General features: G+C 38.4%; 1 protein-coding gene across 4 annotated transcripts; it reads right to left on the reverse strand.

Annotated features, from left to right (window-relative positions):
* Positions 1 to 1,990: 1,990 nt before the first annotated feature.
* Positions 1,991 to 25,720, reverse strand: AASDH (aminoadipate-semialdehyde dehydrogenase). Of its 4 annotated transcripts, XM_081162869.1 has the most exons (16): positions 25,231 to 25,705; positions 24,062 to 24,120; positions 23,003 to 23,297; positions 21,483 to 21,603; positions 19,090 to 19,409; positions 16,820 to 17,012; positions 15,006 to 15,247; positions 14,553 to 14,659; positions 13,641 to 13,813; positions 13,035 to 13,227; positions 12,291 to 12,406; positions 10,466 to 11,249; positions 8,341 to 8,504; positions 4,898 to 5,020; positions 4,265 to 4,396; positions 2,004 to 2,657 (listed from the first exon to the last, which is right to left on the reverse strand). In XM_081162869.1, the coding sequence occupies exons 3-16, from the start codon at positions 23,230 to 23,232 to the stop codon at positions 2,268 to 2,270; spliced, it is 3,288 nt and encodes a 1,095-aa protein (XP_081018995.1). In that variant the 5' UTR covers positions 23,233 to 23,297; positions 24,062 to 24,120; positions 25,231 to 25,705; the 3' UTR covers positions 2,004 to 2,267. The 4 variants fall into 4 exon arrangements, with proteins under 4 accessions (XP_081018996.1, XP_081018995.1, XP_081018994.1 ...); XM_081162868.1 differs by lacking the exon at positions 24,062 to 24,120 and having other exon boundaries at positions 25,231 to 25,720; XM_081162870.1 differs by lacking the exons at positions 13,641 to 13,813; positions 24,062 to 24,120 and having other exon boundaries at positions 1,991 to 2,657; positions 13,035 to 13,151; positions 25,231 to 25,720.
* Positions 25,721 to 25,753: the final 33 nt, after the last annotated feature.

The raw sequence follows: 25,753 nt of genomic DNA on the forward strand, positions 1-25,753 counted from the left end.
CTGTTGCAGTCTTTTCTCATCAACAAACTATGGGAGAAATTCTGTAAAAACAAAAAATTCAAGACTTTTAAAAAATCCTATTGCTATGTTAAATACACAGCTTTTTTTTTTTAAAACTCAAACACTTCTGGCAAGGTTTAGATGGTTAACCTCTGTTCATAGACATACATATATATATATATATATAAAACTAGAGTTTTTTGTTTACTTTTTAAATTTTTCAAGTGCAATTGTTTCTTATACATTAATTACATTAAATTATCATTTTAGCCAGTTATCAGCAAATAGTAGTATGTATTGTCTCTCCTTGTGATGTTTAGTTTGCTTATTTTAAAGCAGAAATATTAGAGTTACAAGTGTCTTGCAATATTTTTACCAACAATAAAATTATGTAGAGACTTAACCATGAAAATACTTTAGTGTGATTTTAATATTATTTTGAGATTTTGGTTGTATAAAGTTTTAATGTAAAATGTCCATTATTGAAGGAACATGATCTTTCAATAAAAAGTACCCACAAGATCTTTAGCACCAACAGAATTTCAAGTTCACGTTTTTACTAATTTCACACAGTTCATATTTATGTAGCTTTTGTTGCAAAAGAAACCTTTCAAGGCATTTTTTATGGTACCTTATATATTTACTAGGTGTTTTTGGAGGAAAATAATAGGGTCAAATAAAATGTTTCTCTCAATCCTAAGTTGGAATCAAATGGTCTGTGTCTCAGGCAATATGATCCTACAGCCTCCTTACTCAGAGTGTGGGTCATGGAACAGCAGCATGGACATAAGCTGGAAGCACGTGAGAAACACAGCTACGGCCCCAGGCTAGACCTCCTGACCCCCATGGCTGGCTTGGGTCAAAGTGAGTGATGTGATGTTTTTCTGCCTTGGGTGCAGAAAAACTCAAATACTGTTTGGGATGCGAGTCCACGATGGTGGTGAAGGAGGTTGCTCAGCTCCCCCCCCCCCCCCCCCCAAGAATACAGCAAGTGTACACTTACATCCAGAGCAGTTCCTCCTGAGACAACTGGGGCCAGCTGAACAGCTTCTGCACCACAAGAGAGACCACACAGAAGAGGCTGGGGAACCACAAGAGCCCTCGGGCAGCTGAGGGAACTGTCCAGGACTGGAGGAACTGGTGAGCGCCACTGTTCACGTTCTCCCTGCACTGGGATAGCGGGCAGGAGTTGTATCCAGGTTCTCTGGCTGACCTGCAGGGTCACCTTAGCATGGCCCCAGCCACCCTTCCTGGAGCTAGATCCAGCAGGATCAGGAGAGTGCCATAACCGCACACATGGGGCCCCTCCACCTGGAGACTGATATTTAAACTTTAAAAAAGAACCAAAGAGGCACTCTCTCTCTCTCCCCCCAGAGTACACCTGTTCAAATCTGTTCAAGTATACTTCCCTAAGCTCCAAAGGCCCTTCTTTTGCTTCTGTAACTTGTTTCCTTAGCCCATTTCTTCTATAGTTCACTTTTACTACCTCAATAACTTTCTAAATAAACTTCCTCTTATAATTTGTAACAAAAATACCATTTGACCCAACATGGATGAATCTTGAGAGTATTATGCTAAATTAAATAAATCAGATGGTAAAAGACAAGAACTGTGTGATTTCACATGTATGTGAGATATAAAACCAAAAGCAACAAATGAACAAATGAAACAAACACACTCATACAGACAACAGAATGGTGGTCACCAGAGGGAAGGGGTTGGGGGAGGGTGAAGAAGGTAAAGGGGTCAAGTACATGGTGACAGGAGACGAGACTTCAGGTGGTGAGCACACAATAGAGTGCACAGATGTCATAAAGTTGTACACCTGAAATTTACATAATGTTTCTAACCAGTGCTATCCCAATAAACTTTATCTAAAAATTAAAATTATTCAATAAGGAACCAAATTTGATGATCAGCTCCAACCTTTAAAAATCTTATCTCAGTATAAATGAGTGAATAGTGTATTACCACACAGATCTAAGTTTTTAAGCCACCAAGTTATATTCCGATCTTTTTATTTAATGTTTATAAAACATAAAATATCTATAGCCTAATTTTTAAAAATGCTACTAAATATATTGATGCATTTTGTTTTATAATTCCTTTTAAAAGTATTTGTTGCTTCTACAGGAACTAAAATACGGTTGCTCTCCAATAAAGTACAATAGACAAGCTTCTTCAACAAAATAATAATCTTTATCATCAAATACGACTATCTACATGCTTTATAATAGTAAATATTTTCAAATATCTCAGATACTTGATTATTTATTATTGCTACCCAATAAATCTAGGCAATAAACATAATTATTTCTACACCCAATAATAAGCATTGATTCCCAAACCACAGGAGAAGAGAATACTTCTCCAGGAAGTTCATGTACACTTCGCAGTTGTCCACTCTTGGATTCCAAGATCCACAGTTTCCCATCCGTAGATGCTGCTGCCAGCAACGTTTCATTGTGATGCCTGTGGTTATGGAAAGCAAACGGTGTTGAATACACCCTTGAGGTAGTTTCAAATTTCCATTGGAGGTGACCTTTCATACTACAACAGTAGATAAAGCAATCGTGGGAACCAAAAAATATTTCTTGCTCTGATGTGGAGGGACATGGGGATGAAAAGATTGGTTCACTGGTAGAGAATTGCCAAACCTGAAGGATGAGAAAGGCAGAAATTCATCTCATGTCAATAATCTGTATATTAAAACTTTATGAAATTCTTAATAAAAATTTAAGAGATGTTGGCTATTGAATGATAACTACACACAGAAAAAATGGCTTTTTCTGAGAAGTAGCACCCTCAGATTAGACCTCTGTCCCAGTGGTAAAATCTAGCACAAAACAGACCAAGTATCCATATTACATGAGTTGTTGCTATGCATAATATGAAATAAAATTAATTTGAACACCAAAAGTTATTACTAGTATGTTCAGAGACACTGAGTTCAAAAATAAACCTGCATAGAGTTTTCAATGTATCTTATCAAAAACTGTATCTTATTGCAGTCTCCTAATGTAGGGAGAAGGAAGTAAATGGACTGAAAGGAAGAATTCATGTTCAATAATTCAAATTAAAGCTTCAAACAAGAAGCTGTGAGGTGTGTGCCTGACTTGTGGATATATACTGTTTGCTTATTTCAAAGCTACTACTAGGGACAAACCTGTTGGCCAGTATTTTGAAGAAAAGAAGGAAGAAAAGGCACAAGTCTAAGGTAGTGTTTACAAATGCACAGTAACAGCAGCATAATATAAAACAAACATAATAATGAATGGGCATATTCATGAAATATGATTTATAATCTCAGTTCTGTCCCTGACCTGGTCAAAGTCACTTTAATCTTTCTATGGCTCATCCAAACAAATGGGAGTGATAACATTTGCCTCTTCTCACTTCTTAGGAAAATATTCAAACTACTTTGTAAATAGAAACATTATGTGAACAAAATAAAAGATTTCATCAAAAAGTGCCTGTCACACAGCAAAAGAAACTGCTAGCAATGAGAGGTGAATGTAGAAGGAAGAGCGCACAGAAGCCACTCTAGCCATCACTGGCCAACCGATGTTGGAGCTATTGTACTCTCAAGTCCACAAAGCAAGTCCACAAATCAAAACCACAGCTGCAGTTGTGCCACAAATGAGAGTCACCTGCAGGTACTTAAAGAAGTGGAGATACTGTTCCCAACAAAAGATCTAATATAACAGAGAAGGAGCCTATTCTGCCAGTCATGAAGTTGAAGATGGGATCTCCATACAATGGAATGTGGGTTACAGGATAGGGTTTTGGTTTTCATAGAAAAAGCAGGGGCTTCTTTAAATTTTCAAAACCTCAATAGTTATAATAAAATTGGTTTAAAACTAAGTTTTTAAAAATTGGGGGAGGGGGAATGGCACAAGTATAACAACACTCAGATAGAATCTTTTAAATCTATTGCACCCATTCAGAATTAAGAAACCCATGGCCTGGCCTGGCCAGAGTGGCTCAGTGGGTTGAGTATTGTCCCGTGCACTGAACGGCTGCCAGTATGAATCCTGGTCGGGGCACGTATGGGAGGCAACTGCTCAATGTTTCTGTCTCACATGGATGTTTCTCTTTCTCTCTCTCAGCATGTCCTCAGGTGAGGATTAAAAAAAAAACAACCCACTGTCTGACAAAACAGCTAGTTTTCAACATGAGTTGAATAATGACATTTAAAACTTCAGCTGTCACCAACTACTATTCCTTTGAGAAAGATATATAAAATAGAACTAGAAAAATTTACCTGTTCTCCTAAGTGAGTAAAGCAGAGCAAATTCCCATCTACACAGCCAATACAAACATACTGCAGGCAACACCGTGGAGAGGAGAAGAGGGGTTTCCCACAGGAACGTTTCCAAATTCTATTTCCAGTGGCCTGTCATGGGCGAAAAGCAATTCATAGCATTTCAATCATTCTAACCAACTACCCTGCATAAAACAAACTCATAAATCTCCCTGAGGCAAAGCTATAGAACATCAGAAAATGCTATAATGACATGCTGACATTATAAATGAAGCTGGTACACATATACACCCCTACAAATCAATCAGCACTATTTATGAGCTAAGATAACTTGCAATGAAACCAGGAAGGAAATAACTAGCACTTAATATTTATCCTCACACCATTCTAACTTCTAATTTGAATGAGAAAATTCTGTCAATTTAAAAAATAGATAAAAGACATACACAGATCTTAGTTGACTTTTGTTATCTTTCTAGACTTCATGTCAGTCATTCTTAATAACTTCTGGTTCAGTGATATCTGGACTATACCTAACTGCAACTACCTTCGATTTTCAGAATTCAAAGTAAAAATAAAAGAATATTAAAGAAAAATAGATAATAAGATCAATACACATTATTTTATGCCTACAGGATTTACAGCCAGTAAAAGTCCTCCCAGTGTAGCAAAATACAAGTGATGCGGAGTCAAGTTCAAGCAAGGCGAAGAGAAGACAGTTCCTCCACATTTCAACTTCCAAGCACACTTCTTCTCCTGGAAAGAAGCAAATCAATTGGTTTCTGCCGGTGGTTAACAAACTCACACATCCTACTACATGCTATGGCTATTTCACTAATGTCAGTTTTTTGTTTTTTAGTTAAGACCTTTATTAACAGATGCTTGCAGTTTTTTTTTGAAAAAATCAAGCTGTAAACTTTTATTGCAAATTAAAAATTAGATTCTTAAAAATCTCAACTTGACCAGATATGAAACAATTTAAAAGCCTTTAAAGGTGTATTGCGAAAACCCAGGTGTTTTTTTTTTCTTCTTCTTAAAAAGCACGTTTGTCATTACCAAAAAGAGACGGCTTCAGATAAAAATAAAAACCCCATGCTGCGTAGATAATGCAGACAGTTGTTCCTATCTGGTCAATGGGCACAAAGCAGGCACTCAGGTCCTCAGCTCAATCTTGTCCTTACTGCTCCAGCGTCCCGTTGGGTGACAGCCGGATGCCGGCAGGGACCGTCCCATTGGGTGACAGCCGGACGGTGGCAGGGACCGTCCCGATGGCTGACAGCCGGATGGTGGCAGGGACCGTCCCATTGGGTGACAGCCGGACGGTGGCAGGGACCGTCCCATTGGGTGACAGCCGGACGGTGGCAGGGGCCGTCCCGATGGGTGACAGCCGGATGGTGGCAGGGACCGTCCCGATGGGTGACAGCCGGATGCCGGCAGGGACCGTCCCGATGGCTGACAGCCGGATGGTGGCAGGGGCCGTCCCGATGGGTGACAGCCGGATGGTGGCAGGGACCGTCCCGATGGGTGACAGCCGGATGGTGGCAGGGACCGTCCCGATGGGTGACAGCCGGATGGTGGCAGGGACCGTCCCGATGGGTGACAGCCGGATGCCGGCAGGGACCGTCCCGATGGGTGACAGCCGGATGCCGGCAGGGACCGTCCCATTGGGTGACAGCCGGACGGTGGCAGGGACCGTCCCATTGGGTGACAGCCGGACGGTGGCAGGGGCCGTCCCGATGGGTGACAGCCGGATGGTGGCAGGGACCATCCCGATGGGTGACAGCCGGATGCCGGCAGGGACCGTCCCGATGGCTGACAGACGGATGGTGGCAGGGGCCGTCCCGATGGGTGACAGCCGGATGCCGGCAGGGACCGTCCCGATGGGTGACAGCCGGATGGTGGCAGGGACCGTCCCGATGGGTGACAGCCGGATGGTGGCAGGGACCGTCCCGATGGGTGACAGCCGGATGCCGGCAGGAACCGTCCCGATGGGTGACAGCCGGACGGTGGCAGGGACCGTCCCGATGGCTGACAGCCGGATGGTGGCAGGGGCCGTCCCGATGGGTGACAGCCGGATGGTGGCAGGGACGGTCCCGATGGGTGACAGCCGGATGGTGGCAGGGGCCGTCCCGATGGCTGACAGCCGGACGGTGGCAGGGACCGTCCCGATGGGTGACAGCCGGATGCCGGCAGGGACCGTCCCGATGGCTGACAGCCGGATGGTGGCAGGGACCGTCCCGATGGCTGACAGCCGGATGGTGGCAGGGACGGTGAGCCGCCCTGCGCGGCCTGGGGCGAATTCTCAGCTGGGGACCCGCTGCTTTGGTCTCTCTGCCATCTTGGGCTTGAGGGTTTTCTGGAGTCCGCGCCGGTCACTGCAGAGGTCCCGACTTGAGGAGGCTGCTGGCCTCGGGTCTCGCCCCCTTGACCTTCCTCCTCTTCGCTGCCGCCTCTAGGCCGTCCGGCAAGGGGGCCCCTGCGGGCCGGTCTGCGCCTCGGTCTGCGTCCCGCGCCCGCTCTCCCGCCCGCACGGAGGCGGAGCGCGGGGTCCCCGCCCGCCTGCGGCAGGGGCGCAGCGGCTGGCCCTCGGGAGCGCTCCCCTGCCCTGGTAATCCTGCCGGCAGCCGCCGAGGACCCGCGACGCCCCGTCTCCTGTGGCTCCATCCGACCCCACCGGCCCGACACGTGCCGCCTCCGCGCCTTTCTCCTTCAGCACCGCGGTCCGGCCTCCCCGCCTCCTCACGGGGCCGAGTCCGGCCTCCCCGCCTCCTCACCGCCGGCATCCCCGGGGTTTTCTTTACGGCGGCCTGTGGTACGACGACAGCTTCCTCGGCGTCTCTCCTGTTGAAACCACGTCCGTTCCCTACGCTGAGCCATTTATTGTTCCCAACCCCGTCGTCGATGACCTTGTCCCCGCCGTCGATGGCCTTGTCCCCGCCGTCGATGACCTTGTCCCCGCCGGGGGCCGCTGCTCGAGGTGCGCAGGTGGTGCGGGCGGCGGGCGGGCGGCTCCTCCCGCGTGTGAGGGTCACTAGGCCGCCGGCGGGCTGCTCGGGGCTCTCTGGGGTCCGCTAAGTTTTTATTTTTAATCAAAAAGTAATACATATTCACTGTGGAGGATCAAGTTCGTATAACGAAGCCCAAGGCCACCAACTGCTAACGGTTTAGCATTTTCCCTTCGATCTTTGTGGCACACACAAGTACAGAGTTCCGACATCCAGTTCGATCATTCTCAATATACGCTCGGTATTAATTTGGCTTTTTTCTCTTTAAATATTACTATAACGCATAATATCCCATATGAACATAAGATAATTTATCCCTCTACCTTATCATTGAAAACTGTAACTAATTTCTAGGAATTATAAACAACGTGGAAACAGACATTACCGTGCCCATATCTGTCCCTTTCTGGTTATTTGCCAGCACAGAGCCCCAGGAGTATAATTTTACTCAATTTAAGGATGTGAAATTGCTGCCTATGGCCAAACTGCTTTTCTCAGAGGCTTCATTAGTCACAACCTCAGCATTTAATGTTATCATTCTAATCTTATACCATTTGTTTCTGTTTTTAATTTTCATTTCTTTCATTATTACAGGATTGAAACATTTAAATACATTTACTAGCCATTTCTTTGGAGTGCCTTGTTTATTTTTCTATCTGGGTCTTTATATTTTTCCTATTAACATGTATTTACTCTTTATTTTCATTCATAATTACAAATGTAAATTAGTTTTAACTGTCACATTTGTTTAAAATTTCCCCCTTCTTTCTTTTAAATTTTGTAATTCTAAATTTTATTTTTATATAATTGGCCCTTACTGATATTTTCCTTTGTGACTCTTTTCTATTGTCAAGATGGTAATTCTAAGTTCTTTATATTTCAAAACTCTAAGTAGCAAATTTGTGAAAATTTGATAAGTTAAAAATGTCTTAAGATATGACTGTTAGTAACTCCTTACTCTTTCCAGACCACAGCACTAAACTCAGAAAATACTTAACACCTGCTCCCTTAATCAAGCGCCCCGGAGAGTTTCACACTCTTCTACATGAGATTGATGAGGCAAATCCTTACATAAATATCCAAAGCGTACGCATGCTGGTCGTGAGAGCCAAAGTAAAGGAGTCCTGTGGCTGGATCCATGGTTGCCGAGCTTTTGACAGCATCCTCGGTAGTAAACATCCAGTATTTTTCTCCATTATTACTTTTCAGAACATAAACTAACCCATTATAACAGCCTGTTGGGAAACAAAATGTAAAAGATGAGATTTAGACATGCCACTGGAAAATAATTCTTTAGTCTAAATGACAATTTATATCTGATGCTCTTCATGTGTACTGGGGTTCTATGCTCACCAGAGCCTGTGCTCTTAACAGCGACACCAGGCTGCTTTTCCCAAACTGCTGGTATGGATGAGAAAATAGGGCAGGAGTCCCTGACTTGGTGTAGCCAAAATAACCCAGGTGGAAGTAGAGGTCATCAAAATCTGCAAAGCAAAGATCACTTGTGTTCCCTGGAGTGCATGTAAGCCAGGGGAAGGTAAATTTGGGCACTGGCCCACCACTCTCTAGATGGCTCTGCCTATGGTTTTAATCACTGCTGCTCACTTGAGGCCCAATTTCCAGAACACTTCCTGTGCTGGTGGTGGTGGTTCTGGTAGTTACTGCTTGTAGCAAGAGAGTGGTCTGCTTGGTGATAGCAAAGAGAAATGTCCTACAGAACGGAACACAGGACTCAGCAAGGTAATGAAAATTTCTTTCAATTCAGTTCAATTCCCGAAGAAAATCTTGCGACCTTGGGTTAGGCAAAGATTTCTTAGATATGACATCAAAAGCATGATCCAACCCCGGTTGGTGTGGTTCAATGGTTAGAGCACTGGCCCAAGCAACAAAGGATCTAGGGTTCAATTCTCAGTCAAGGGCATGTACCTGGGTTGCAGGTTCGTGCCCCACCCCGTCAGGGTACAGGTGGGAGGCAGCCAGTTGATGTGTCTCTCTCACATCGATGTCTCTCTCTCTCTCTCTCTCTCCCCTCCCTTCCCTCCCTTCTACTCTTTCTGAAAAGCAATGGAAAAAAAATATCCTCGGGTGAGGATTAAATAAAAAGCATGATCCATAAAAGAAAAAAATTATAAACTGAATCTCATTAAAGTTAAGAATGTCTCTTCAAAAGACACTATGTTAAGAGAATGAAAAACAAGCCACAGACTCGGAGAAAACATGCAAAACATCTGCCAGATACGTATCCAGAATACATAAAGAATTCTCAAAAACCAGTAAGTAAACAAATACAACAATTAAAAAATGGGTAAAAGATCATTCGCCTCTTCTAGGCCTGCTTCAAAAAAAGGGGGAGAGGGGAATGGGTAAAAGATCTAAACAGACACTTAGTAAGATACACAAATGGCAAATAAGCTTCTAAAAAGAGGTACATTATTAGTCATGAGGGAAATGTAAATTTAATGCACAATAAAATACCACTCCATAAATATCTGAATGACTAAAATAAAATAAAACAAATTCATCAATGTGGACTGGACTACAGCTGCTGGAACTCCCCAGAGGCCATGCCACTGTGCCTCTCTGGAGCCAGCACCACCATGCCCTCCCCCAGCACTGGCACTGCTGCACATGCACACCCGTGGAGTTGGTGCCCCGGAGCTGGCATCCCCGGAAGAGCCTAGACCCAGCACCAGACTCAGCACAACAGTACACCTCACAGAGCCAGTACCCTCACACCGACGCACAAGAACTAAAGCCTCCTGCTAGCAGCAATGTGAGTGAATTTTCCAGCCCAAGTCAAGCCTTCAGATGGCTGCAGCCGTATGAGAGAACCTGAGCCAGAACTTCCAGCTAAACTGCTCCTAAATTCCTGAGCCACAAAAACTGTGAGATTGAACAAATGTTTGTTGCTCTAAACCATTAAGTTTTGAGATAATCTGTGAAGCAACAGGGTTTATTTATTACGCCCATAAACTCAAGAGAAAACTGAAATTCTACAAAGTTCAGCAACTTGTCACAGGGCTGGTAACAACAGCTTTTCAGCTAGGTTCAAGCCCACACTATGAGAATGAGCACATGATTAACTGTTACTCTTTGACAGCAACCAAATCCACCACACACGTTTTTTTTTTAACTAACTAGCATTATCACATGGTAATTAAATTTAACTCTATAAACCTCAAATTCAGAAACTTACCCACTACAATAAAGTTTCCACACTTCGATACACATGCTGAGGATTCAATTCGATCTCCCAAAATTTGTTCCCATTTCACCTTCCCAGAGTAAAGGTCAACTGCCATCATTCTATGAGAATGGGAGCCAATGTACACAGTTGCAGATGACTTATCAACAGCTGGTATTACAACCAGAGGCGAAGCATCTACACATTTGCCTGTGTCTGACCTCCACCTCACACATAATTCCATTGTCTCGGCCCCTATCACAGGTGTTCTGTCTTCGTAAACACAGGTCGAATCTTTTGACTTCTCAATAAGAGCTGGAGGATTTAAGCTTTTCACGTTTTGAATATTAGTCTGTGAAATTAAATCAGAAGAACAGGCTGAAGGGCAATGTTCTAACTTAGTTAAAAACCTAGTAGTATTCAGAGACAAAATCTGACTCCCTCTGCTCAGTGCAATAAAAGCATTTATCTCATCTAAATTTAAAGGTATGTCTGATTTCTGATGTAAAGATTTTCCACTGGTTTCCTCTTGATTAATGTCGCTGAATTTTCTTTTTGTGGCATAATTCTTGCTAAATGTCAGATCTTCATCTGGAAACACTGTTTGAAGGATGTGATTGTAAATCTCTAAAATGGAACTGCTAAGAATAATTTCCAGGAGCCCAGGTACTGATGTGCCAACAAGTTTTTCAATCTCATTGAGGAGCCGTACAGACTTGAAGGAATCTCCACCACTCTTTAAGAAGAGTGACTCATCAGGAACCTTCAAAGCATCTTCTGAGAGACTCAGAATAGACTACAGATAAGAGAAGGGAGAAATATGGTGAAATGAAGACCTAAAACCAAAAGAATTCAAGATTTACAGGTAATATAGAGATAACAGTACCTACATTAGTAATGTAAATATAAGACACACCAAATATTTTTAATTAAAATAAATTTTAAAATTATTTTTCTTTATAGTAAAGGAGACCATCTCTATGCTACTAAATTTGTCACAAACTCACTCTAAAACTTCAAATTATACTTCCCTTTAGAGCAGTTTTCCAAACTAATAAAATAGGGAATAGAGTTACAAAAACCATTTGATTTACTAATTATAAAGTTACTAATATCTAATATTTCTATAATATGAGAATAATATTTATCTTCATTTGCTTCATATATAACAAAATTATTTTCTAAAATTTAAAAATGAAGTGAATTAAAACTTTTATCTAGATATCCTTTATTTTCAGACAAGACCATACATACAATTACACCCTCTTTTCAGAACCCTTTAGAAAACTCCACATTTTATCTAAGAAAGATTGTATTGACTTATGGTTGTAATTTAAAAAAAACACATGTATTTCAAAATAAATTTTTAAAATTAGCATATATATGAATATTAGTCTGTGAAATTAAGTCAGAATTTATATATCAATATATATTGATTCCCTTAAGCAGAAGCACACATGTGGTGGCTGAAAGTTCTTCTGCAGTAATGATGTAATAAGCCCTTATACCACAGGTTATCGTTGAGCAAAATTTGGCTATTTTCTCAGCTCTGACTTGAGTGTTACAACACTCCACTGGCCCTCTTAGGGAAAAGTTATGTCAAGATAAGTTTTGTCTACTTGTGCCTTTTAGGACTACCTCAATTCCAGTAAATTTCCTTATAGGGAGCTTAATCAAATCTTACAGTAGAGAACCTAACCCTTATTTTAGTACGAATTGAGTAAACGAAGCAATAACATTCTTAGAAAACTTTATCAGACTTACTAGGATGCTATCATTCCCTAAAGATATTAAATGAACTCTTTACAATAACAAATTTGTATCTTAAAAGGTGTACCTTCCACAAATGCTGTAATTTTTCCCAAAGTTCTTCTTTTCCATTGAGCTTATGCTCAGACTTCAAGTTTGTGTAGTTTAAATAAATCTTGTTTAACTCAGAAACATCAATTTTGCCTTAACATAAAAGAGAAATAAATTTTTAAATTTCTGCTCAAATATTTTTTATCTTTGTGAGTCACAAGAATACACACATTTTTTAGTGTAAAGGTTAGAAATCCTATAGAATGGTTCATCATAGATAATCAGTTCTAAAGAAAGCAGTCCCATGCTACCAAGAATGTAATGGGTAATAAATAGATAAGAAAAAAAGGATTAACTAATCTTTCTCATTTAAAGAATTTAAAAAATGGTACTATTAACTGAAAAATTATTGCATTTTGAAGTAAATATTAAATAAAGATGAAATTGGAAAGACAATATAATATGATCATTAAGAGCAAATGTTTTGAAATTAAACAATCCTAGACAGAATTTCAACTCTACCACGAACCAGCAAAGTAATCTGGGGAAAATTACTTAATCTCTTTAAGCCTTACTTTCCACATGTGCAAATGGGAATACTACTACTTCCTCACAGGATTTTCTGGAGATAAAGTGAGTTAATTATACAAAGCATCTAACAGAGGGTCTACCACAATATATTCCATATTTCTTATAATAGGGATTATGTGGCCTTTAAACTATTTATGAATATAATTAGTATCTTTTGGCACTAAAACATATCTGCTTTAAATGATGTTACCATGAGATGTGAATGGTAGAGAATCGATCAGCACAAGATCATCTGGGATTGCATGACTTGGAAGATGTTTCTCCAGTTCTTTAAAGACGTAATCCTTTATTAACTCATTTTTGGACACTATGAACAGAATTAATTTTTCCTGATTAAACCATATAACTGCACATGACTCCACTCGCTGAAGTCCTTCAGCAACCTATAAGAGAAATTATCCCAATTTGCCAATGAGGACATTTAAAAACAAACTTCCTAAATGCTCATCATGTCTGAAATCAACACAGTCAAATTAAATTGTGAAATACACGAGAAATTTTTTTAAAACTGTGCCATTATTACTAGCACACAGGATTCTTAACATTTTTCAAAAATAATAGCTTTTATAGCAAAATAAACCAATTGATATTCACAGTTAACAAAATGCATTTTGTAACTTCATGCTAGGAATAAAGGGCACACTGAATTACCCATACCTTATATTGTAATTCATCACTCACACAAAAATCTTAGGTTTAAATGATACTGATAGAGAATCCTGGCACAGAAAACTGGTGATGGCTGCCTCTAAAACCTACATACATTAATAGATATTTAATATTTAAACAGTTCTACCTGTTGCACAAGTTCAATGTTAAGACGTTTGCCATGACGTTTGATCTGACTGTCCTTTCGTCCCAAGAAAAATAACTCTCCATCTTTCACAGTCACAAAATCTCCTGTGGCTCGCATTGTGCCCAGTGGTACTGTTATTTCACCATCAAGAAAACATACTCTATTTCTGCCACCTTCACAGATATAAACACCAATGTAATAAAAAAATAAAAAATAAATCCATGGAAAATATACTGAAAACCATCAAATCAATAATATCCCCAAAAGTTCAGTTACTCAGTTTCAAATTTTTAATATTTATAAGGAGGGCACTTTTAAATATTATAAAATTAGATATAATAACCTCAAGTAAAATAAGAAAATGATAAAAAAATTTATTTCTATTAACACAGATGTGCCCCGCCAGTGTGGCTCAGTTGGTTGAGCAATGTCCCATGTACCAGGAAGTCACCAGTTCAGGGCACATGCCCAGGCTCTGGGCTCAATCTCCAGTAGGGAGCATGCAGGAGGCAACAGATAGATGTTTCTTGCTCATCAATGTTTCTCTCTCTCCCTTTCCCTTACTCTCTGAAATGAATAAAAACATATTTCGAAAAGTACAGATGTGATTTTAAAAATCCTTACAACACTGATTAAATAGAATTTTAGCTATAAAGGTCCAAGTAACAGTTTCTAAATTACTTTTTTATCTTCCCTTTGACATTGTTATCTGAAATAATTATAGTAATTTATTAAATGTTTCACTATTATGAAGATGAGATTAAAAATCCTCATCACTGAAAAGAATACTAGACATAAGAAAAACTGGAAGAAAAAAAGAAAAAAAGAAAAGAAAAACTGGGGAAAATGAAATTAACACAGATTTTTTTCTTGAAAAAGAAAATTTTTCCCAGTCAATAAGTATAAAACAACCTAAAAATACTTGGCCATTGCCTTCTTGAATTCTGAAGCCATTAGTATCTCTGACTTCAACTACTGTTTCAAGCAGTGGAAATCCCAGTTGTACAGGCAATTCACATCTATGAAAACACAACAACCCAAAACAGATTTAAAATTTGTCATTTGAACAGAATATTTTCCAATTTATTTAAATCACACTGTATCAAGTAAAGAAACAAGAAGTTGTTATTATGCTATAATTCAAAGACTGCCAAGAGAAAAAGGTTAGATCTGTTATTTCTTGCTGTTTAGGCACAAAAAGTTCTAGCAGGATCTGTAGTACAGTTATAGTAAGAAAGGTTCTGGATTCCCAGCTTAAAATTCTAGATAAAATAGTGTTCTAAAATTATTAACCCAGTGCCTATCAGTGTTACGATACTGGAAAAATAGTTTCTCTCTACCCTACTTAGTAATTAAAACTCTTACTTCAAAGTAGAGTTAAGAATCTCCTCTGGAATCCTGTAAAAAGTTGCCCAACTTGATACCTCGGTGATACCATAAACATTAAATATTTGTGTTCTATTGCCTATTTCTCTCCAGTCTTTGAGAATGGTCAGTGACGGAAATGCTTCACCACCAAGGGCTAATACTCGAAGAGAAGTACTAGCTGATAAAACAGTTGACTTGATAAGCTGAGATCCAAATCTTCTAAGCAATGTTGGTGTTGCCTGTAGATACATTAAAAATAATTTATTTCTTCCCTTCACTTCTTTAAAAAAGTAAACACTGCAATGATTGGTTCAAAGCTTAACACTGGGAGCCCACATGGAAATTAAGCCTATGTTTATTAAATGGCAAATCATATTTATCTTCTTAAAGTGGGTATCAATTTTGCTTTAGCAAAAAACTTAGGAAAAATACTAGTTATGTATCAATATATAGTTTAGACAAAAAGGTTTACAGATAAAAATGACAAAATGTATAAAATCAATTTACATTCCTTTCCTATTATCTCTATGTAAAAGTATATAAAAAGGGCTAAAAATATGCTTAAGGAAAACAATATTAAAAAAGAATTTTAAAAACAGTTTTATTGAGGTTAATTTCATTTTTCCCAGTTATACATATAATTGACATACGATAAACTATACATACTTAAGGTATACAATATAAATTTTGAGATATAGATATATCTGTGAAACTCTCATAATCCAAATAATAAACATATCCTTCACCCCTAAATTACCTATGTACCACTGTAATTCTTCCTTCCACCTTCTCCAGACAACCAATGACCTATTTTCTATCAATCATGATCAGGTGGAATTTTCTAGAATTTTATAAAAATGTAACCATATAACATGTATTGTGTTTTGACATGGCTTCTTTCACTCAATATAAATACTCTGTGATTATTCTATGTTGTGTGTATCAATAGTTCCTTTTGTCTTAGTCTGTTCGGGTTTCTATAATGAAATACCATACACACAGATATATATAAACTGAGTATAGGAATATGGCTTGCTGTGTATCAATGGATATAAATTCTCATCTGTTGGTGAGTCATTCTGTGAATGTGTATGTCCATATACATACATACATATATATACACACACATATATATATATGTTTTCGGTTTTGTTTTTTTAAGATGAAAAGCACATTGCCAAAGAACAAAGTCAATATCAAATTTTGTCTTTGGGGCAGAAATTTAACATCCTCTTGAGTCTCATTATACTAGATATAAACCTGGTATTTTTAGTTTATCATGATATGCATATAATTTTGTTATTTCTCTCTAGTATCTAACTACTTGCAATTAATATTTTAAGGCTTGTATACCAGTAACATACTTTCAGGTATTTATTTTTTAAATCTTTAAAAATGCTGAACTTAAAATATGTTTCTGTAGCTTAAATATACTAATATAAAAATCTAAATTCCTAACTCAACTATAATTTAACTTACTTAAACTAGTTTTTAGTGGGAAGTAAAATATAAACTTGAAGACAGGAAAAGTAGCATATCCCAGCAGATCTGAGTGAAAGCCAAGTTCCTCTAGTTATCATAGTATGTACAAAGTGCACAATAAATTCATTTTCTAGGCAGAATTAACTGATTTGTTTTTTTACATTCTCAAACAAACAAAAAACTGAGATCATCAGGAGACAGCCTTCGATAATCTAACTAGATTATCATTAATCCACTGTAAAGAATTGCAGGAATGTAAAGTATTCTCCAAAACACTTAAAATATTGAATCATGAAGGACTAAACATTTCACTGGCTCCTAAAATGTACCTGCAAAATAGTCACTCTGTGATGGGAAAAGAGAGCAGCAGCTAATTTTGATGGGAACACCTTGACAGAAGTTGGTACAATAAGCAGAGAGGCACCACTTGACAGAGCAACAAATATTTCCACAACTGAGGGATCAAAGGTCAGAGGTGAAGCCAGAAATAAAATATCTTCTTGTGTGATTTCAAAAAGTACCCTACGGCAAAACAGAATGTAGTTATGAGAAATGTCTAACATTTATTTGGTAAACACATATCCTAAGAAAGTATTTATGACCATTGAGTTTTGGGTGCAGGCCAGATTTTTATTATTCTTGGATTAACCAAAATGGTGCTATTAACTCTAGAGCTCTTCTTTATAAATCTAAGGATTAAAAGCCATTTAAAGCAATATGCACTTCTTACCATGACATATTTTATCTGCGATAGCTTTTTGATGTGTCAACTTGGCTGGGTTGAACTAGTGCCCAGAATTCTCTTTCTAGTATGTTTCCTATTAGTGTAGGAGACACGGATATTCTCCTGAGAGCTAGAAGATGGAGGGAGGCAACTGCATTTGGTAGTGCACACACTTTTGCCCAGCTATTCAACTGCACACTATTCTAGGTGCTGCTGTGAAGGGCTTTTTGTAGATATGATTAAAGTCCCTAATCAGCCGACTTTAATCAAAAGAGAGCTTATCCTCGGTTGGCTGGATTTAGTCAGTTGGAGGCCTTTTAGAGAATGTTTAGGTCTTTTCTGAAGAAGACTCCAAAACAGCAGCTGAGTCTGCAATTACTCTCCCTACCCCCGGATCTTCTTTCCTGACTTGCCTGTGGACAAGCACATACCCATGAAGTTCCAGCCGGCTCAAGATCTCCCCTTTCTTATGCCTACCCTATGTACTTTAGTGTTGCTTAGCCAGCCCCAACAACTGCAAACCAATTCCTTGTAATAAATCTCTGATACACCCTTCTGGTTCTTTTCTGGTAGGAATCTGGACTTACTCTATCCTACTTATTCAATGGTGCTTAATAATAAAGACCTGACTCCCTTTTCCTACTATTTGGCATTTTCTCTCGGTAGCTGAACAAAGCAGAACAGAATATATGTAGTTAAGATATTATAGAGCCCGGCCAGGCATGGCTCAGCAGTTGAGAGTCGACCTAGGATCCAGGCGATCGAGGTTCGATTCCTGGTCAGGGCACATGCCCAGGCTGTGGGCTTGATCAATGACTCTCTCATCATTGATGTTTCTCTCTCTCTCTCTCTCTCTCTCTCTCTCTCTCTCTCCCTCTCCTTTCCTCTCTCTGAAATCAATAAAGATATATTTAAAATACATATATATATTATAGAGCATGGAGAGTCAGTATTGAGCCCATGGTACTATAGTACTTCAGTTTGAACACACAAAACCCACTCTATCTAAAAGCAGGGATTACCTTAACTTCAAAATATCTTCAAGTATGGTATTGTGGGGACCCACTCAGAAGCCGGAGTTCATATGAAGATTATTTTAGCTGAAAACATTTTAGATTCAACAGATGCGAAAAAAAAGCCTTCTTGGAGTATACCTTATCTAACAGCAGCAACTTCTGGGAAATGAGGCTGCTATAAATTTTTCTTCAGGGTGGCTTTTACCCCTAGCAAGGACAAAAGAGTAAATTCACCATAATTCTCTCTTCAGGGGAGTTTTATGGCCCTGAAGCAGGAAAGACTATTCTCACCAACACAAAACAACATTGTAACAGTTTCTTATCTCTTTGTCTTTCAAAAAGAAACTTATTTGTTCTTCCCACAGACACCTTGTTTTCCCCTCCCTTTTTCTCATTTTAATGATGGAGTTCAGAATATGCCACCCCAAAATATGCTGCTCTGGCATATGGACTATTTTGAGTTAAAGGCACTTGAAAAACAGCATATACAAGAAAAACACTCTGTCCTGGCCCTCCCCCATAAAAACAGGAGCTGAAATTCCCATGTGAAAGATGTCCTCTCTATACCAGAAGGAAAGTAACATCCTTATCATTAAGAACTAGAAGTTAAGACTCAGAGAATTTTATACACACAGACCTTGTTAAAATAATTCTTATCTTCCCTTAGCCTCCCCACATAGTTTAGTCACTTTTCCACAACTGACTTTGTTCAACCTAATATAGAAGCAAGCAGGTTTTGCCATCTCTTTGGGTCTTCATTCCTTATGAAGGGTCCTGGTCACATAAAACTTGTATAGCTGACTCATGAATAATGTGAGAATTACAAGATCTGAAGAAGGACTGTAAAGACAGAACTTACCGAAAATGCTGGATGTTCGGCACTATACATGAATGAGGGACTCTGACAATCTTAGGTATCCCTGTGGTGCCTGATGTGTGGAGAACATAGGCTAAACAATGCTTTAGCCTCACATCCATGTGCTCTTCCGACTTTTCTTTATTGCTCTTCTCAGAACTCGAGCTGTTGGCCAGTTTTTCTTTTTCATATTTCTCTTTCCTATCGTTTAGCATCAAGCTCATCTCAACATTTTTCCAGTGAAGTCTGAAGAGTACTAGGTCATTATGTTCTACTGTAAGTGTATCGTAGTTCAATAATGTTTCATAGGAAGATCTGAATTTCTGTTAAATGGAGAACAGAATTTCCAATACGTTTAAAGACGTTTTTTACATAGAAGTAATATGAAGTGTTCATTTATTTGTTATGGCTTTTTAAATTGTTTTTTGAGAACTTGCTACATATCCAGGGATTAAAAAAAAAAAAATTAGAAACCTCCAAGAATAAAGTGCTGTCCTTACTTTCAAAGTCACCTTCAAAATAAAAGGACATATAAAAACACACAACTACGGTACAATGTCGTAAGTGGGACAATGAATTGTGCTTGAAATGTCCATGGGAACAGAGGAGGCTGAACTTAACTGCCTAAATGGTCACAGATTGCTTCTTCATATGTAATATTTGTGTTTATAAGTAGCTATTCTCCAAATAAAGAAGAGGGGTTCTTCAGGCAAACAGCCAATACAGGGTATAAGACCCAAGAAAACTGGTGTTGTGGAGAGCATTATGCATTTCAACAAGCTGCAGAATTAGAGAAGGGGAAGGTGAATAGTGCTGTTAATAGACGAAAAGGTAATCCTTAATAACTTGGCGTACTCAACACTAAGGAGTTTAAACTTTAACCTGTAAGCAATGGGATCCAATTGAAGGTGGCAACAGCACAGACTAGACTTCACTCTGTGAAGACTATGATAAGTGACAGCCATTTAATGAACCTTTTGCAACAATTCAGATATGCAACCAGAGAGGACAGAAAGAGTCTGTGAGCAAAGAATCAACAGGACATGGTAACTTTCTGGATATAGAGTGAGCCCAAGAAGATTGAGTTTCTGTTCTGGGTCAGGTGTTTGCTAGACAAAGATAGATTAATACAGAACTAAGTTCGGATGAAAAGATGCTAAATTCAGTTTGTATATGCCAAAAGTGAGGTTCCTCTGAATATACCTTTTTATTTCGATAAAAAACAGCTTAATGAAACATAACTTGTTTTCACATTAAAGAAATCAATATAAATGATAGAAAAAGGTCAAAACCCAGAAGCCTGTAGTGTTTTTTGTTTGGCATGTGTATATTAGGCATAGGGTGGGATGTGGCCTGTAATATTCAAACAAGGGCCTAAGTATTCTAAAGTCTTAACTCAAAACCATCTTCTGCCATTAAAATTTTCCTGCTCTGCTAGGTTACATTTACTTCACTTAGGACAGTATCACATTATGTAGACTTACAGGTTTAGGAGTATTAACCTTTTCTCTCCAACTAAATTATAAGCAGTTGGAGGGCAAGAGTCACGTCCTGGGCTTCTTTCACATACCAATGCCCTCCCAGACAACCTGACTCTAGTGCAGGGTTTCTCAATCTCAACACTGACATTTTAGACCAGATAAATCTTTGAGGGGAGCTGTCTTGTTCCTTGTAGGATTTTTAACAGCATCCCTGGCCTCTGCCCACTAGATACTAGTAGCACCCCCCTGCCATCAAGACAATAAAAAACACCAGACACTGTCAAATGTCTCCTGGGAGGCAAAATCATCCCCAGCTGAGAACCAATGCTCTAGTGGATGCTGGGCATACAGTAAATGCTCAGTACACGTCCCCAATGCTCCTGTGCTAAGTGAAGGAAGAACACTTATACCATCATCAAAGTTATGGAAAAGGAAGTAAAGTACTTTCTATGGGGTTTTGTATGTGCTCCACTCCTTCCTATAAGCAATTATTTAATTCTCACACCCAATCACCTCTTTTATAAAACGTTCACCAAGGTTGTTAAGAAAAACAAATATCATGCCCCCATTTTAGTATTGCTTACATCAAAATGAAATAGAGCAGTGTTTCTCAACAGAGTGTGGGGGGTGGAGGGCACTTCCAGCAGACATTTGGTAACATCTGGAGACAATTTTGGTTGCAGGGTGGGGAGGAGGGGTTCTACTAGCATCTGGTGGCTGAAAACCAGGGATGCTGCTAAACATCTTATAATATACAGGACATTCCTTACAAAAAAACAATTCCCTTACTTAAAATGTCAACAATGCTGAGATTGAGAAATCCCGCAGACTTGGTAAATTTAGAAATCAAGAGGGGAGACCCTTCAATTGAAAGATAACGTAACCCACAAAAAACATTTAAATATATACACTTACATTAATTTGCTGTTTTTCAACTAGAATATACTTTAGATTACATTTTTTCATGAAGTGAGTTGATGATGCTGGTGGTGAATCTGGATCAATGGGAGCATAAGCAGCAGGGACTTGGAGAATTCTAAAGAGCAAAGCATAGTCAGCATACAATATAGGTTGAAAATAATCTTTAAGCATTTCTATTTCCCTATGTACTTTACTACTGACTTTATCAGAAATTCCTAATGTTGACACATTTCTGTTTATAGTTATTTTTATCTGACTCTTAAGACTGAGTATCCTGAATGTTTACCATGTTAAATTCTCATTACTTACAGAGAAATCTAAGACTTTTTTAAAGCTGATGTATTACAGTAAAATACACTTGGTTTAACTGGCTACTACTAAGATACCAAACAGGTAGCAGACCCTTTATTTCTTCATCTATGCAGGGTAACATAAAATAAGCTAAATATCCACATGCAACTCATTAGTATGTAGTCTATTAATCTGCATACTAAAAAAACATATTTCACCCAAACCAGTATGACTTAAAGGGAAAAAAAACTTTAAAATAGATTTGTAAGTAGCAATATTTGCATAAATAAGATCAAAGATAAGTTAGGTGTTTTAACTAAAAGTACTCTGAGGTACACTTTGGGGACACTAGATCTTTGCACATAGTAAATTCTCAATAAATTTTTGTCAATGACTGAATGAAAAATTTTAAAACATTTTTTGTTTTGCATTTATATAATTAATCTAACACACATATTATGGGATGAATATCAACTTCTCTAATTCTTTACAGCTTTTATTTACTGCAGAACCCTAATATAGAAATCACTATATGAGAATAATATTCTAGAACAACTTAAATAATTGAACATTTTGCAAATATCTGTTTGAATTAGTATCTCAATTCATACCTCAATTTTTATGGAGCATTATCTAAAACTCTCAATTATTCATTCATTCACTTCCTGAATACTTGAATACCTAAAACTTCACTCTTAGAGTAAAAAATATAGTCACAGTATTTCTGAAATACTTGTTTTCCTTTATCTAAGAACAGAATTTACGACTTTTCCTTTGGCAGACAAATGAAGTCCTTATATTCTGGAGATATTTAAAGGTTCTACTATTTTTTTGTTTAATTTTTTTTTTTTTACTTTAATGCTCACATGTAATTGTGGTCTTTTTTTAAATTTTATTTTTGTTTAAAATATTACAGATGTCCCTTTTTCTCCCCAATGACCCATTCCACCCTGTCCTATCCCCCTCTCCAGTCCCTCTCCCTACCATTGTCCCTGAAAGGTTCTACTATTAACGAAAACTTCTGGTAGCTCCTAAATAAGCTCAGGTGAATTAATTAAAAATAATCCTGGGGAAAATATGAACTCCTTTAGCCTCTCTAGAATTGACCGAGCAATACAGAAAAATCCAATAGTAAACAGAACAATAGCCTGCAATATATTCTATGTGTTAAAGAATGATAAATTAGGTTACAGTACTAAGTTTTTAGTTCTAAAACATATTACCCTAAAATCCAAGAGGGTAAGTTTATCCCAGGATGGCAGTACAGACCAATTTCCCGAATTCCTTGAAAGTCACAGTGTAATAGCAGAAAATCTGATAATTCTGAAGCAGCATTAATCACAGTCTTGTAGGTGTAATAGACTGGAGGCTTGTCGTTACATCCATCAAAACATACAGCTATTTTATTGGAATAAATGGAGGCAGCCTGATGCACCAATTCCTGAAGAGTCATTTCACTGAAGTTTATCTAAACATCATTGGTAGCAGAAGTGTTATGGGAACGAAGTTTTAGGGAGCCTGGTAGAGGGAGAAGGAGAGAAACTTCTATATAGTCACTCTTCACAAAAATAACTATATCAAAGGCATACAATTAATGAATCTCTGAACTTATGAATTGTTTATGGTAACTTTGGTGAGAACAGTGATGTGGAGAATTAATCTGATACGATCATCCTAATCCTGGGTCAGAGCTGAAAAAAAATTTGGAAGGGGAATGGTACACACAGATGAGGCTGAAACAGGTAGAAATATAGAATTCTCTCTCAACTGACCACAATGTAAATGTATGTGTGTGTGTGTATATATATAATTAACCAATAAAATCAAATTTAAAGCACCACATGCTTAATTTTTTCTTCAGTAGTGTTACAAATTGATGAAGATAAAGTGGTTAAAACCTGTACAATGACTTTGAAAAGATTAATGCAAATAAGGACTGTGTTTAGGAACTGAACTTGGGAGGAAGCAAAATCAACCTTTGATAGAAAAAAGAAAAATTCTACCCACAATCCATCCAGTTTTAGTCCATTATATATAAACTGCTAATTACTATTTAGTATAATACTTTACACAGGTCACATCAAGTCATTTTATAATTATTAAGAAGCTCTTCATGCTCTATTGGTATTTAAATTGCCAATAAACTCATTTAAGTTTAGACTCTAAATGTAATATTACAACTCAATAAAACATTCTATCAGTGCAATGTTCTCAGGGCTTCTCAATGCAAATTAAATAAAAAAGATTTGAAACTATTTCATCAAAGAAATTTTTGGGCTCACCTTTTAAAAACTCAAAACTGCTAGTATTTTCTTGAAGATAAAGGTGATTTTTTTGAACTCTACATTCCAGATTTCAAAGCAAATAAGATTTTAATCATTCAAGTTTTTAAAATTTGTGCATACTTCTTTGAACTGATTTCCCTACTGATTCAAAATACATTTTCATCCATGTCATTTAATTAATAATATTAATTACAGAACATTGATAAAACATTCCTACAGAGAGAAAAATGAACCTATAACTGCTGAGACAGACAAGGTTAGGAAATGCTGATTTCTAAATATAAAGTTTAAAAATATAAGATAACCTTAGAACTTACAATATTTCTTTTTAATAAGCATTTCTAAAAATACTAGCTATTTTGTGACGCAAAAGATAAAAATTTTAAGCTTTCCTCATACATACAAATGATCAGTGTAAATAAAAGGAAGACTTTCCATAGCATGCACTAAAATTATGGGGAATGACCTCTTTACAAGAAACAGTGCAGAAGGATACTTTCTGCTACTCTCTGCAGAAGATAAATTACAAACTGTCTACGCTATAGAATATATTATACTAAAGCATTTTTAGAAAACTTTGTAGTTTACTTACAAAAAAATGCATTTTTAAATGCAAACACATACAACAGTTAATTTTCCACTTGAGGATAATCTACTCGATACATTATACTCCAAAATTATTTGACATCAAAGTAAGGGGAAAGATTATAAAATGAACTAAATTCTTTTTTTAATGCCATTTTTATAACAAATTACAACACTCATCACACACAGCTATACATTAAGATGTTTTTCTACTCTTGAGTTTCCCAGTGGTTGCTACACAGAATTAAGGCAAAATCCACTCTCGTTTAAGGTTTTCATTTTCAAGTACATTCTCTTCAACAAACAATACTGTATTTATTGGATGCCCAAACACTTCTTGGGTCTTTAAAGAACAAAAACAAAAAAAGCAAAATCTAGTAAACAGATTTTATAAGTAATGGGATCGATTAAGTTTAAGACATTTGTTACTTTACAACTGCAGAAGCTGCAACTTAGTCATCACAGGCGTGTCAATACATTCTCTTGCTTTGGGTGCTTTCCCAAGATTACTGGCTATTTTAAAGACAGGTAAGTAACCTAGAAACTTGATTTTCCCCGTACCCACCAACTTCTTAACTTACATTATCAACTACGTTTAATAACAATGCACTTTACAGCTTCCAAAACACTTTTCCACTTGCTCTTTGAAACCAGGCTAGCAGGTAGGCGGGGGAGGCTTATTTCCAATGAAGAGGAAGAGGTCACACACTCAGGAGAGATCACACACATCAGTTTCGTCTTTGCACGACACCAGCCCGCAGGACACCGCTGACTGAAACCAGAGGCCAGGCGGTCGCCCTGCAGCTGAGCCCATCTGGGCACTGCCAGCCCCAGGTGCCGCGGTACCTTGCCTCCTCCACACGAACCCCTGTCGGTCACCACCTCCAGCCACCACCCGCTCTGAAGGCCTTGGGGGGCGGGCGGGAGGTCCGATTCTATCCAAACCTCCTCCTGGCAGCCCGCCCAGACACTGAGCCACACGCAGCGAAAACCTAGTCACCCGCCAAGCCGTCAGGAGCCCAGCGCGCCGGCGCGGGCACCGGGGAGGCGCCTGCGCTCCCGGGAATCTGCGGAGTCGCAGCGTTGACGTCAGCGGGAGCGACG

Source organism: Miniopterus schreibersii (genome assembly GCF_964146895.1).
Source record: "Miniopterus schreibersii genome assembly, chromosome: 1".
NCBI classification, from domain to species: Eukaryota; Metazoa; Chordata; class Mammalia; order Chiroptera; family Miniopteridae; genus Miniopterus; species Miniopterus schreibersii.

What these genes read in the sequence shown, in the direction of transcription:
- AASDH (XM_081162868.1), bottom strand. Translation starts at nt 23,232, where the DNA reads ATGACTCTTCAGGAATTGGTGCATCAGGCTGCCTCCATTTATTCCAAT. An exon ending in TTACCCTCTTGGATTTTAGG is followed by an intron (nt 21,604 to 23,002) that starts GTAATATGTTTT and finishes TTTGCTCTTTAG; the next exon opens with AATTCTCCAAGTCCCTGCTG. An exon ending in TTACTCACTTAGGAGAACAG is followed by an intron (nt 2,658 to 4,264) that starts GTAAATTTTTCT and finishes CTCATCCTTCAG; the next exon opens with GTTTGGCAATTCTCTACCAG.